Genomic DNA, 12,961 nt, shown 5'->3' on the forward strand with positions numbered 1-12,961 from the left:
AAGCACATTTAAAACTGGAATATAATTTAATTTCATTCACATGTGTTTCATATAATCCTTTCTGGATTACAATCCGCCATCAAAATGATTTTTTGACATTTAATTATTCCAGCTGCTGTGAGAAAAGGCTATAAGCGATCGGCCACCTGCAGGATCCTCACATGCGACAACCTAGTAGCTGGGACAACTTCTTTATGTTTACAGAAGTGACGTAATGACGCAGCAGCATGCTTGAACATTATTATAAGCTAACCGTTGTGAATCGGGCTAAAGTAAGGCGATAGTTTTGAACACTGGCTGGTTATGTACTTGCTCAAATATTGAATTTGGATCATTTTTAACCAAAAAAAAGTTATGGACTGCAGCTTTAAGTAATGTAAAAAAAATAATAAAAATAAAAAACAATATTTAAATAAATTAATTAATTAATTAAAAGATTGGGTGGCTATTCATACATACAGGCAATTGAATACACCTCTTCTGTGATTAAAGTTTTAATTTAATTTCTGAATTTATTCTCAGAGTTCCGTGATGTAAACTCAAAATTTCAAGTTACAAAGTCAGAATTGCGTGATATAAAGTCACATTCTGAGAAATACAGTCGCAATTCTACGTTACATGCAATTGTGAGTTAAAAAGTGAGAATTGTGAGCTATAAACTCACGATTGTAAGAAAATAGTATTTTTTTCCTCATAATTTGACTTTAGGGGCCCTATCAAATACCCGGTACAATGCGGCGCCAGGCACGACGCAAGTGTTTTTTGCTAGTTTCAGCCCAACGCAGTTGTCATTTCACGTCCTGCGCCATGTTGTTTAAATAGCAAATGCATTTGTGCCCATTTGTGCGCCCATGGGCATGCTGGTCGGAAAACGAAGTGTGTTCAGGCACATTGTAGTGCGATTTTGAGTTTTCTTGTGGCAACTGAAATAGACTGCGCCATTGACCAAAAAAAACCTGGTCTAAAGTCTGGCGCAATATTATTATTATTTTTTGTTATTTAAAGATTGCGTTAGTAATATGCGCCTATAGGCGGGTGCACAACGCACGTACACTTTGCTTATTACACATACAGCAGCACACAAACATTTAAAAAAATTAAAATGATTAAAATGTAAAAGATTATTATTGTGTACATAAATATAAAAATGCCTACATGTCATAATGGATAGTCTTTGCATGTAACAGAATTACGCGCACGAGCAGATCCGTTCCCTCACTAGAGAAGCGTTTAATTTTTCCGCTTGTAAATTCCGCCATGTAAATAGCGAATCCGCCATGGCACGAGCGCAGCTGGCTTTTAAAGGGAATGGGAGATGAGACTCTGATTGGTTTATGGCACGTTACGCCCAAAACACACCCGTTGTTCAATATGGTATTATCAAGATTGCTTTTTTTCAGAAGGGGTTTAACAACTGCAGTTTTCAGGGAGTTTGGAAACGTCCCAGAAAGAAGTGAGGCGTTCACCACTTCTAAGAGATCTGCTTCCAAACAGTTAAGCACCCTTTTGAAAAAATATGTGGGAAGTGTGTCAAGATAGCAGGTTGACGATTTAAGGTGCTGTACTATTTCTTCCAAAATTGTGCTATATCAATTTCTTCAAAAGCAGACGTAGTATCTTCTTTTAGACCATGCGCTGGGCGCGCCGACCATTTTTCCCGTACTTAAACTAGCAAAAGTGGATTCGGACACGCCCTAAGCACAATTGCGCCGTGCGCTTTAGACCATGCGCTTAGATCGTTAAAATAGCGGCCAAGAACTCGCAATAGTGAATTTATGTGTCAAAATTCAGAGGAAAAAGTCAGAATTGTGATATAAAAAGTCACTTTTTTTTCCGTGTTGGAAACAGGCTTCCATAGCTTTACAGATGTATACTAGTGTAAAAATAACCCAGACATTTCTTGGTGACATTCACATCATAGTTTTAGTCAAATGACAAGGTTATTTGGTTCTACATCATAGAGAGGTCTATAAGAAGTCTCTGATAATATCAGAAAATTCAATTGACCTTTTCTGACATGACAATGGTTATTTTAGCTTAGAAAAGCCTCTAAAAAGTAAAGGAAATTTACTTTGCAGACATGTTAACTAAAGCTCAGATGTCCACTGGAGCCTTAGGAAAGAAAAATGCTGTATCTTTTTATTTGATTTCCCGTTGGCTTGTATTTGTGAGTGTTTGTGCATGCATATACAACTGTATGTGTGCATTCCTTCCTTGGACGGCACCACTGTGTTGCCGGGCAGAAGGCAGGAAGCAGAGGACACTGGAAGAGAAACATTTTGGGGAATTCTGTGTTCTTAGAGCGCATGTTGACGAATGTGGATGTCAACAGAAGCTGCTTATTTTTAGCGCTGGTCACTAATTAAATATCAATTCTTGGATTTCCGAGTGCTAAAATAACTGCGTCCGTAGATAACAAATTGATAGGCTACTTGTTGGGAAGTAGGGTTGTCACTTTACCCAAATATTAGCAGTCGATCCCAATACTCAAGTAAAATTAAATGATTATTGATACCAAAGCAAAAACTAATATGCTATTGATAAATTAAATTAACGGTCATAAATTAACTGGTATGAATTTTGTTAGTAGAGATTGTTGCATGTTTAACTATTTTACAGTTTTGTTCATGCATTGTAAAATGTCTTGTAACCTGCTTAAGCCAAAGCAAGTCATTGCCAAACAGAATCATATTTCTTTCCATGAAGAACTGGGTCAATATGTTTCACAATAAGTAAATGCATGTCCTGAGAAAAGAATAATGTATTTGTTACTGGCAAACTTGCCCTTGAGTTGATTATCAATTGTATCACTTGTGTCATTTGTATTGGAGAGAGTTTACACACAGTTTGCCCAAAATGTGCTTTTGATTTTGACACTTTGACAGTCAAATACAGAATGTTTGGTTCATATCGCTGTGAGTGATACTTTTACTCAAAAGAGCTGCTATGCCAATTTCCTTAACAGAGCTCTAGGAATTTTACATTATTATTATTATTATTATTAGGAGTAGTAGTAGTATTTTTGTAGTACAAGTTAGTAGTACATTTTCAAAACTTTTAGTACAAGTCAGATAACGTTTTTTTCAAGCATTTCAGCATATTTTCAATTGTTAGTACAATACACAAAATTACAAAGTATCCTTTCCACTACACATAATGCGTGTTTCATCTATATACATTTTTGGTCACACTTTAGTTTTGGGACCAGTTCTGACTATTAACTAACTATTAACTACAATGTTTGCCTCAATAAACTCCTAATTTGCTCCTTATTAATAGTTAGTAAGGTAAGTTTAGGTATGGGGTAGGACTAAGGGATCTAAGTATGGTCAGAATAAGACATTAATATGTGCTTTATAAGTACTAATAACAGACAATATGCTAGTAATATGCATACTAATAAGCAACCAGTTAAAAGTGAGAATTGGTCCCTAAACTAAAGTGGAAAAAATTATTTTTAATCACAGTGATTTCATAATGTTATTACTTTCAAACTATTAAATTGCATCTCTTCCCATTCAGTTTATCTATCATTTAATTCAGCTGATCTTAATGATTAAACAATCATATGATTTGTATAGATATAGAGTCTATAGAACTGGTTTGCGGTTTTCAAATATAATGAATTCCTATTAAAGTACAGTATATGCAATTTACCTCAAACTAAAAAGTGCTACTGAGGTTGACATCCAGCTCGGCTCATTTTTGTGCAAGTTTTTTCAAATTTGTTTGTTATTCTGAAGAACATTTTTTCCAAAGTTATGGCAATCTGAAACCAAGGGGTCTGCCTTCGATTTATAATCTGATCTGACCAGCCAAATTCTCATTCCATGACAAACAGTGTTTATTTTTAGGGACTTCTGGGCTCATTCTGTCTCTGCTTAGCTTTCTCTTTTGGACGATTTTCCCCCTCGCAGTCTCTTTTTCTCGTTCCCTCACTGAAGTCTTACTCACTTTGTCAGTCGCATGTCTTGAAAGACCCAGACACCACAAAGTTTCCAAAGTGCAGTACATGTTCTCTCGCTTCCTGGCTTAAAACATTGTGGTTTTGTCACCTTGTGCTATTCTCGTCAGAGAAATTTTAACACATCTCGTCACATCTTTTACAGATTTGTCCACTGCGAAGAGAAAGTTTGCAGAGTCACTGAACGAGTTTAAATTCCAGTGCATTGGCGATGCAGAAACAGATGATGAGATATGCATTGGTAAGATCATAACATTGTTTCTTTTGAATGTTTGTTGTTCCTTAGTCAGTGTATTATGCAAGAAACAAAAAGTATCCTCAAGATTATACTACAGTTTTAAACCCCAAAGCGTTATTCATTGTATGCTGTCATACAAATGACATTCGTAGAAAGCATTTGAACTCAACTTTAAAGTAGTTTCTTCATTGTTTCTGTGAAGGGCATCGGTTGAGTACAAATTGATCCATGGCCATCTGATCCCACTCAAGGTCTTACACAATGTATTCATTACAAGCTTTTAACTCAAAAAGACAGGTTTTACTGAGTGCCGTCCACAACGACCGTTTCATTGAGCCCCTACTATGCCACAATTACACCAAGGTTTCAGCTCAACTTATGTGTATTTGCCATAATTCCTCTTGATGGTGTGGCATCAAAGGCGTAAGTGTTGGAACCTGTGGGAATTTTTGTGGCTTTCTGTAAGTCCTGGCACCTTACATGGAAACTTGCTGAAATTCTGCTTGGCTGAATCTGAAGAAGGAACATGTACTGACTTGCCTTTATTCTGATCTCATCTTCAGTTGCAGCCTTGCAGTCCTTTAGTCTTAGGCCCTGTCCACACGAACGCGGTTATTTTTTTAAAACCGCAGCTTTTTCTACGCGGTTAGGTCGTTCGTCCACACGCAAATGCAGCACCAGGTCACTGAAACCGAACATTTTTGAAAACACCTGCCAGGGTGAAGATTTTCAAAAACTTGAAAACTTGGTTGCAGTGTTATCGTGTAGACAGCGAAACCGGAGATTTTGGCTTGTGACGTCGGCGCCTGCGCTGTTATCTCCGCCTACAGGAGACTTTTTCAGGCTTCTGATTGGCCAACATGGCTTTCCGGTTGAGATTATATCGCCACCTGTTGGTTTGGCATGCTCTTGACAGTGCTTCATAGCATGCGTTTGCGTTTTCATGTGGACGGAGATGTTTTTAAAAATGGAAGAAGGAAAAACTCTGTTTATAAAAATACCCGTGTACGTGTGGACATGGCCTTACTTACTTTCTGTTGACCTTATGAGGTTGAACATGAAAACTGTATTACATCTGGAAGTTTTCGTAGTAATGCATCCACTGTATGTCTGAGGTTGGGTATCTTGAGAGGTTTGATGAGTTTGCTGCTTTAGTTATGATAGAAATACTAGTGCTAAGCAGTGGAATCGCCATTACGTTTGCACATGTTTAGAGTATTTGCCTTTTCAAAACTGTCAGTTGTATATAATGGCCTTAATATAATTGGACTTTGCATAGCAGCACCCTAATACAACGCTAAAGAAGTAGTCATCTTCAAACCTTAAATATACATTTAAAGTACTGCACTTGCAGATAATACAATATTAATGAAATAAGACTACTTCAAATTAGTACAATGTCATGCCTTTCTTAACACAGACTTTTAAAAAGACACATTGTAATTGTCAAAATAAAAATTTAACTTTAAAGTACATTTTAAATCATTGTTTTAATAATCATGTCATGTTTTAAAGTACACTTGTTTTAATGTGTTGACTTACATAATATAGCACATGTAAATTACCTAATTAGATTTTTAACTGTAGTGTGTTATCTGATATTACATTTAGAGTTGTAATATCAAATACAGCTTTAATATACAAATGTGTAATTGCAATTTAGATACATGACATTAAAGTATAGTTTAGTTTACCATAAATGCTTGTCGGTACATTCAACAGTACACTTTAATTATATTTCAAACAGAATTGTACAATTGCATATAAAGATATACTTTAGTCGTACTTAAATGGGTCAAAAGGCAGTCTTAAGTTCAACTAATTGCATTTAATATATATTTAAACTATAATACATATTCATTAGATAACATGTAATTAAGTGTCTGAAAACATTACACTCAGTCCACATATTAGTATATTATTTTAAAGTATATTATTTTTGTAGTAAGTGCTCTTTTTAAAAGTATGCTAAAGTAAAAAAAAAAAAAGTATGTTGCACAAGACCCAACACTTTGACATTTTTTTTCCCAACACATCACAGTTTTTTTTTTTTTTTCCTCGCCTAGATTTACATTTTTTTTATTTGTAGGTGTTAAACACAGTCTTTGCAGTTGGTAGTTGAAGTTGGTATTTGGCCACTGTTTTTTTTTTGTGTTTTTTTTGTAAGAGTGCTAAACAAGCTAGCTCTGTGTTGTCACATTCTAATGGTTGTCACACAGACTTACGTATGTTAAACACAATTCTGATTGCACAATTTTGCTGAGTTGTGCTGTGGAAAGTGTTGCTCTTGGCTCGGGTTTGAATAACCATTTCTTACTTGAATTTTCAGGCTGTCCGTGGTGAATTATAAAATGACAAATGTCTGACTTCACTGCTTGAAGATGTAAATTAAGCTAATGTGGTCAAGATGCTGTGTGTGATCACCAGTCTTATTTCTTTTCTTTCAAAGCCAAATCACTTCAGGAGTTTGCTGGAGTCTTACAGAACCTGGAAGATGAGAGGACACGAATGGTCAGCAGGTTTTTTTCATCTTCACCATCATCAGTTTCATTATCATTATGTTTATAACTAATAGTTAAAAGGAATAGTTCACTAAAAATGAAAGTTGCTCCCATGTCTTTCATTTCCTGAGTTAGACAGTATGATGATATACAGTTCTGTCATGAGAGTTTAGCATAGTAATATACATGACAATGTTATTGTGTGTGGTCTTGGTGGAATAGATCTGCTACGCTGATGCTGATGCTGATGCTGCGGCAGGGCAAGTACCGTGACTTGCTGCTGCTGCACATATTACATATATGAATAACCCTTAATATACAGTAACATGCATTAAATTATTTCGTAGCAAATCTATACAGGTGGAGCTGGGGAAGGTGGAGGGTTTCTAAAGTGCACTGCAACTGCTATAGCAAGCACTAGCCGAGTATTTGAATGTTGAGCTGCAAGCTCATTGGCTGCTGATACGAAAATAACCAATCAGTTGCGGCTTGTGAATGATGTCATTATGTCAGATTAAGTTAGACCTATCAGACTGCGTCATCTAGAGTTTCATGACAGAACTTTGTATTTGTTGTCAAAAGTTTACATACACCTTGCAGAATCTGCAAAATGTTCATTATTTTACCAAAAATAAGAGGGATCATACAAAATGCATGTTATTTTTTATTTAGTATTGTTCTGAATAAGATATTTTACATAGAAGATGTTTATAGTTCTGTCATGACAACTCTCGGGGGGATTGGCATGGTAATGTACATGACAATGTTAATGTATTTGGTCTTGGGAGTAGGGCTAAAATATTTAACTCTTTTTTCTTTTTTCTTTTTACCAATTATCCAAATAATGTTTAGTCCTAGAAAGCTATTATTATCAGAACACGCGAGCATAACATAGCGGTTAGCAGATCAATTAATGAGAGGGCAGCGTTACTAGAGTTACCCATATACCACACCTTGTTACAACACAGTAACATTTTGTATTCATTCAGTCAATGAATCAAAACATTCAGTATTGCAGACAGAAAAAATACTGGACTACATCGATGTTTCCTGTCGGCTCAATTTTTGAGTGGACTTTGCTGTTCCGATTCGCACGAGTGGAGCAACTGAGCGGAGCGCACACGCATAGAGCGGGATAGCGGATAATACGCAGAGCGTCACACCCATAGGGTCACACCACGTGAAAGTGAAACCTGAGCGGTGAACAAGAAAATAAATAAAAATAAGAGGACTAAATAAACTAAATAAAACTAAGAGATAGAGAATCTGCTATAGCATTAATACCCCGGTGTTATTGACAAAATCTGACACGAAGCAGAAAACAAGCTTTGTAGCTCATATGTGTGATTTCACTTTGACACGTCTGATGTAGACACTGTGTAACGGTAGGTGGTTTATGGTTGCCAAGCAAAGTTGCAGTTTGCTAATGTGTGGTCACACCAAAATAGGTGTCTATATGCAGTGGCGGCTCGTAGGTTTTAAAATAGAGGAGGCACACTAATTGTATTGGTCTGGGATCCCTGCCGATTATTATTATTATTATTTGCTTAACCACCAATGAAAAATTCTTCTGAACATTCATTAATCTTAGGTATTCCAATATTTAATAACAGGTTGTTAAAATCGAAAGTTGCAACTGTGTTATTTAATGAGCTAACATGAACTAAGACTTAATAACTAATAATGAATAACTTCTGTAGCAAATGTAGCTATTGCTCATTGTGAATGTTAATGCATTAACTAAGGTTAACTAATGAGGTCTTATTGTAAAGGGATACCTATTGGTCTTTATAGTTCTTTTGCACTTTAATCTGTGTGAAACTTTTAGCTTTATACATTTTTCTGTATTGCTTTATTGCATTTAAATGTTCAGTTATTTTTGTTATAAGAAAAAAGTTATTAAACCTGTTATACTGTATAATGACAGCACTTTTTTAAAACAAAATTTCAATACCGCGATAATACTGTATACCGTGATAAAAGCATTAGCAATTAATCGCAACATGAAAATTTGATACCGGCATATCCCTACAACAGAGGCACGAGAGCTCATCTCTCCCCTGGCCTCCCCCTACCCTTCTCTATCACTTAGCGGTTGCAATTACATCAGCAGATTCGGCACATTTGCGATAGAAAAGTGCCACTTTCACGTTATGGTATTACAACTGTGAAATTACAAACAAAAAATACACATTCTGAGACATGAACTGAAATGAATTGTGAATTTTATTAACATTAAATCGTCCTCCTCCCATTTTCACCTCAAAATTATGGGGAAGCTGTGCCTCCCCTGACGAGCCGCCACTGTCTATAATATGTGCAACTGCTATAAACATGGCCAATCCAGTCATGCTTATATTTCATTACTGTTTCGAGTCTTTTGTTTGTAACTCAAGTGTTAAAAATGTGAAGCAGCTTTTATGAATAATCGTATCTTTTGGTTTGGTTTGGATTGCATCCATCCATCCATCCATCCATCCGTCTAAAAAAAGGTTAAATTTCTAAATTTCTACAATTACCAGAGCAATCTGTGTGGCCGTATGTGTGATGCACAGACAAAACTAAATAAATAAATACATACATAAATGAATAATCATACTGTCATTTCTACAGTATAAAGTCTTAATGCTTTAACATGAAAGCAGTACTAGGGCTGGGGGATGATTCAATATATATATAATTAGATATTTAACGTTAACTTTAATGGATATAAATATTAATCCGTTTCGTTTTTAGTGAGAGTAAGCAGTTCTCAAAACATATGTGGCAAAGATTGGTGACAAACAATGATGATAAATGGGGGGAAACGATGATGATAGATGGTAAAAAGAACTCTATGACCTGTGTCTCCTCAGATTGAAAATGCCAATGATGTGTTGATCTCGCCACTGGAGCGTTTCAGGAAGGAGCAGATCGGAGCTGCAAAGGTGAGAGCAGAAGTTCAAATCGCTTTATTGTGTAATGATATTCATAGCAGAGAGAGGCTTATTGTTTTCAGTTATCAAGAAGTACCTTGTTCGAAGGCGTATTTGTGACTTACGATTAATGTTACATAGTCAAAACCTGCAGATTAAATGTGGGCCAAGCCATCACAGATCAAAGTGCTTCTAAGAAACTGCTGTAACTTGTTTAAACAGCACTGCCATCTGTTGGTTATGATGTGTAAACACTTATTGTAATGTTGTTCATGATGAATACAAACAGATGCAATAAATCTGTTTAAATTGACATGTAGCAAATGCATGCCTCATTTTAAGTTTATTTTTTTATTTTTTTTTAACAATGGAACAATTTGCAGCTCACGCATGCCGCTTGATTCCCTAATGACTAATTCATCTCTCACACACCCAGTGGCTTTTGTCCATTATTGTGGATGTGCATCTGGTTATTAGACACTTACAGGTGTCTGGAGTTCAGAGGCCAAGGCCCTTAAGAAAATTAAAGCAGAAAAGCAAAGAATAAGCCATTGTAAAGTACACTTTGTAAAGTACACATCGCTTAAAAGTACTTATTACACAAATAGTGTACTTTAAAAGAATGTACGTAAGTGTGGATCTGAATGTAATGTTTTCGGACACTTAATTGCATGTTATTTGCAATTAAAGTAAAATGTGTTAGAGTTTAAATTTATATTAAATGCAATTTGTTGAACTTAAGATTTTAGCACACCTGTATAAGTAATTTTGTAATTACTTACAGTATATTGTTTTTGAAAAATGGTTAAAATATTGCTGTCGAATGTACTTGCAAGCATATATGGTGATGGTATGAGAGCTTCAGCATCCACTCTCAAACACACTACTTGATAAAGTTTAATTTTATGTGTGTGAAACTACCCACTGTAACTGCTTTAAAAATGTTAAGTACTGTATTTCCAGTTTAAAATGAATATGGATGTATACATACATACATGCAAATCTCTACATATAACATTTCAGCTTGTTTGTTTGTTCAGCTTTTGTCAGTCAGAGTTTGCATTTTTATCCCACAGGAGGCCAAAAAGAAATATGATAAAGACACAGAGAAGTACTGCACAGTGTTGGAGAAACACCTCAGTCTGTCTGCAAAGAAAAAGGAAGCACATCTTCACGAAGTATGTTCTGCTATTAATGCCGTTTTACTTGAGACTAAAATACCATTTTGCATGTGGTTGCACTTTAAGACTAGCAATCGTCTGGTTTGACTTCCTATGAAACAGTAAACTGCGGGCAGATATATTGAAAGGCTTGGCTTCATTTGTAAAAGCAAAAGCATTTGGTTTGCCATTGTAGACATGAACTAAAAGCTACAAACCCCCAGTTTGATTTGATGGATATTTGTCTTTTTTTTTTTAATCAAATCTACCCAGGCGGATAACCAGGTGGACATAGTAAGGCAGCACTTCTATGAGGTCTCGCTGGAATACGTCTTCAAAGTGCAGGAAGTTCAGGAGAGGAAGATGTTTGAGTTTGTGGAGCCGGTAAAACTTCATCACATTTTCATGTCATTCTTTTTATATTACATTACATTACATTATTCAGTCTTTACTGATGGCTCTTTTTTGTGTGTAGTTGCTGGCTTTTCTACAGGGTCTGTTTACATATTATCATCATGGGTACGAACTGGCCAAAGACTTCAACCATTTCAAGACAGACCTCACAATCAGCATTCAGAATGTGAGTGCATTTCTTACAACAGACCCTCATACAGTAGATGCTGATGTTACAAATTAGGAGAGCAGAATTAGTAGTCTGTATGTGTTTTTTGACTGTACTGTACTAAAGCATAAACACATAATACAGTTGCAGATATTTAGGAAACATGCTAAGTTCACATACCTGTTTCTCTGAATAACAATGCTACAATTCTGCTTTGAAATGTGTGTTCCGTGTCAGAATGTCTGTTTCTGGTCTGTGTGATTCCGCCCACTGCCAGTTTACCCAATAGTATTTTGACACACTGGGTTTCCAGATGGCGGAAAACACAGCATACTGCAGCCATAGAAGCAAGCAGACAAACTGGGTCAGAGATCACAGACTCTACCCGATCTAAAAAGCATCCACCCAAAAAGCTCTATGACCAGAAGCATATTAAAACACAGATATTCATCACCTTCCATTGTGAATTGCGCTTGTTCCTGTGCATGACAACCTGCGTGAGTGTCCAGTCTGAGGAGGAGGGCACTGCAGTACCTATTTCAACCACTAGCTGTCAATATTGCATACTGCACCTCTAAGAAAATTGCAAGTAAATCATCATGTCTTGTTTGGAGTGAAGTCCAATCTTTTAGTTACGGATGAGTGTACCAAACCCTTTCAAAGCCAAATCACTACAGGAGTTTGCTGGAGTTTGTTCAAACCCAGTACCTGACAGGTGCAGTTAGTTTGCCAAAATGCATTGCAAATAACAACTGCCATAAAACTAGCCACTTCACAATGAGCCTGGTCAATGATCTGTTATATGTAAGGAGTGCAGTAGTTTAATGTATTTTGCATTGCAGAGTTTTTTTTTTTTTTGTTACAGTGGCAGGTTTTCACAAGCATTCTTGAATCTTCATATCTTTTTGAACATTCACCTTCTCCTTAAATTGTCTTTGTCGTGTTTCAGACGCGGAACCGGTTCGAGAGCACTCGTTCAGAGGTGGAATGCTTGATGAAGAAGATGAAGGAAAACCCGGACGAACATAAGAGCATCAGTCCGAACACAATGGAGGGATACTTGTTTGTGCAAGAGAAACGTAAGTTGAAAAGTTTAGGGCTTTTCTCTGATTTCTAAGACACAACTGATCACACTGGCCACTGTAGAGGGTGTGTGATGATTTGTGTGTTTGTAAGTAAAATAATTTTTGAATGCATGTGAGCCATGTTTACCTGTCATCATGCAAAATGACTTCCCAGGGTATTTGGATTCCGTTTTCTTTGCTTGTCTTTTGGATCCAAATAAAATAATAAAATGTGTGTGTGTACCCACAATCCTAAATGGCAAGCCAACATTCAGAGAAGTCTCTGTTCACATGGACACAAAAATTGCGGCAAATCAGCTTGGTATCCCCACTACCATGAAGCATTGAGATTGACGTCGTTAAACATCATTATTCTCCCTGCATTCTCAAACGAATATTTAGCAGTACACCTAAACTGTAATGTATTTTATACTTATTACTGACTCTAAGTCAGTTATCTTATTTTCCTAGGCTATTGTTATTTTTATATGATTGCATTGCTTTACTATCCACAGTGCTTCATGTCTATGAAAATAAAGCATGTTCAGTTTTCACCA

General features: G+C 36.2%; 1 protein-coding gene across 1 annotated transcript in view; it reads left to right on the forward strand.

Moving 5' to 3' along the window:
- Positions 1–12,961, forward strand: part of LOC107661718 (rho GTPase-activating protein 26-like) — a 96,868-nt gene that overhangs the window by 34,122 nt on the left and 49,785 nt on the right. Inside the window, exons 2-8 of the mRNA XM_016451464.1 lie at positions 4,110–4,205; positions 6,652–6,713; positions 9,559–9,630; positions 10,695–10,796; positions 11,052–11,162; positions 11,254–11,358; positions 12,290–12,419. Of these exons, the coding sequence (XP_016306950.1) occupies positions 4,110–4,205; positions 6,652–6,713; positions 9,559–9,630; positions 10,695–10,796; positions 11,052–11,162; positions 11,254–11,358; positions 12,290–12,419 (678 nt within the window). The remainder of the gene's footprint in view (positions 1–4,109; positions 4,206–6,651; positions 6,714–9,558; positions 9,631–10,694; positions 10,797–11,051; positions 11,163–11,253; positions 11,359–12,289; positions 12,420–12,961) is intronic.

The sequence above is a fragment of the Sinocyclocheilus anshuiensis genome, unplaced genomic scaffold (genome assembly GCF_001515605.1).
Source record: "Sinocyclocheilus anshuiensis isolate Anshui unplaced genomic scaffold, SAMN03320099.WGS_v1.1 scaffold207, whole genome shotgun sequence".
Classification (NCBI taxonomy): domain Eukaryota; kingdom Metazoa; phylum Chordata; class Actinopteri; order Cypriniformes; family Cyprinidae; genus Sinocyclocheilus; species Sinocyclocheilus anshuiensis.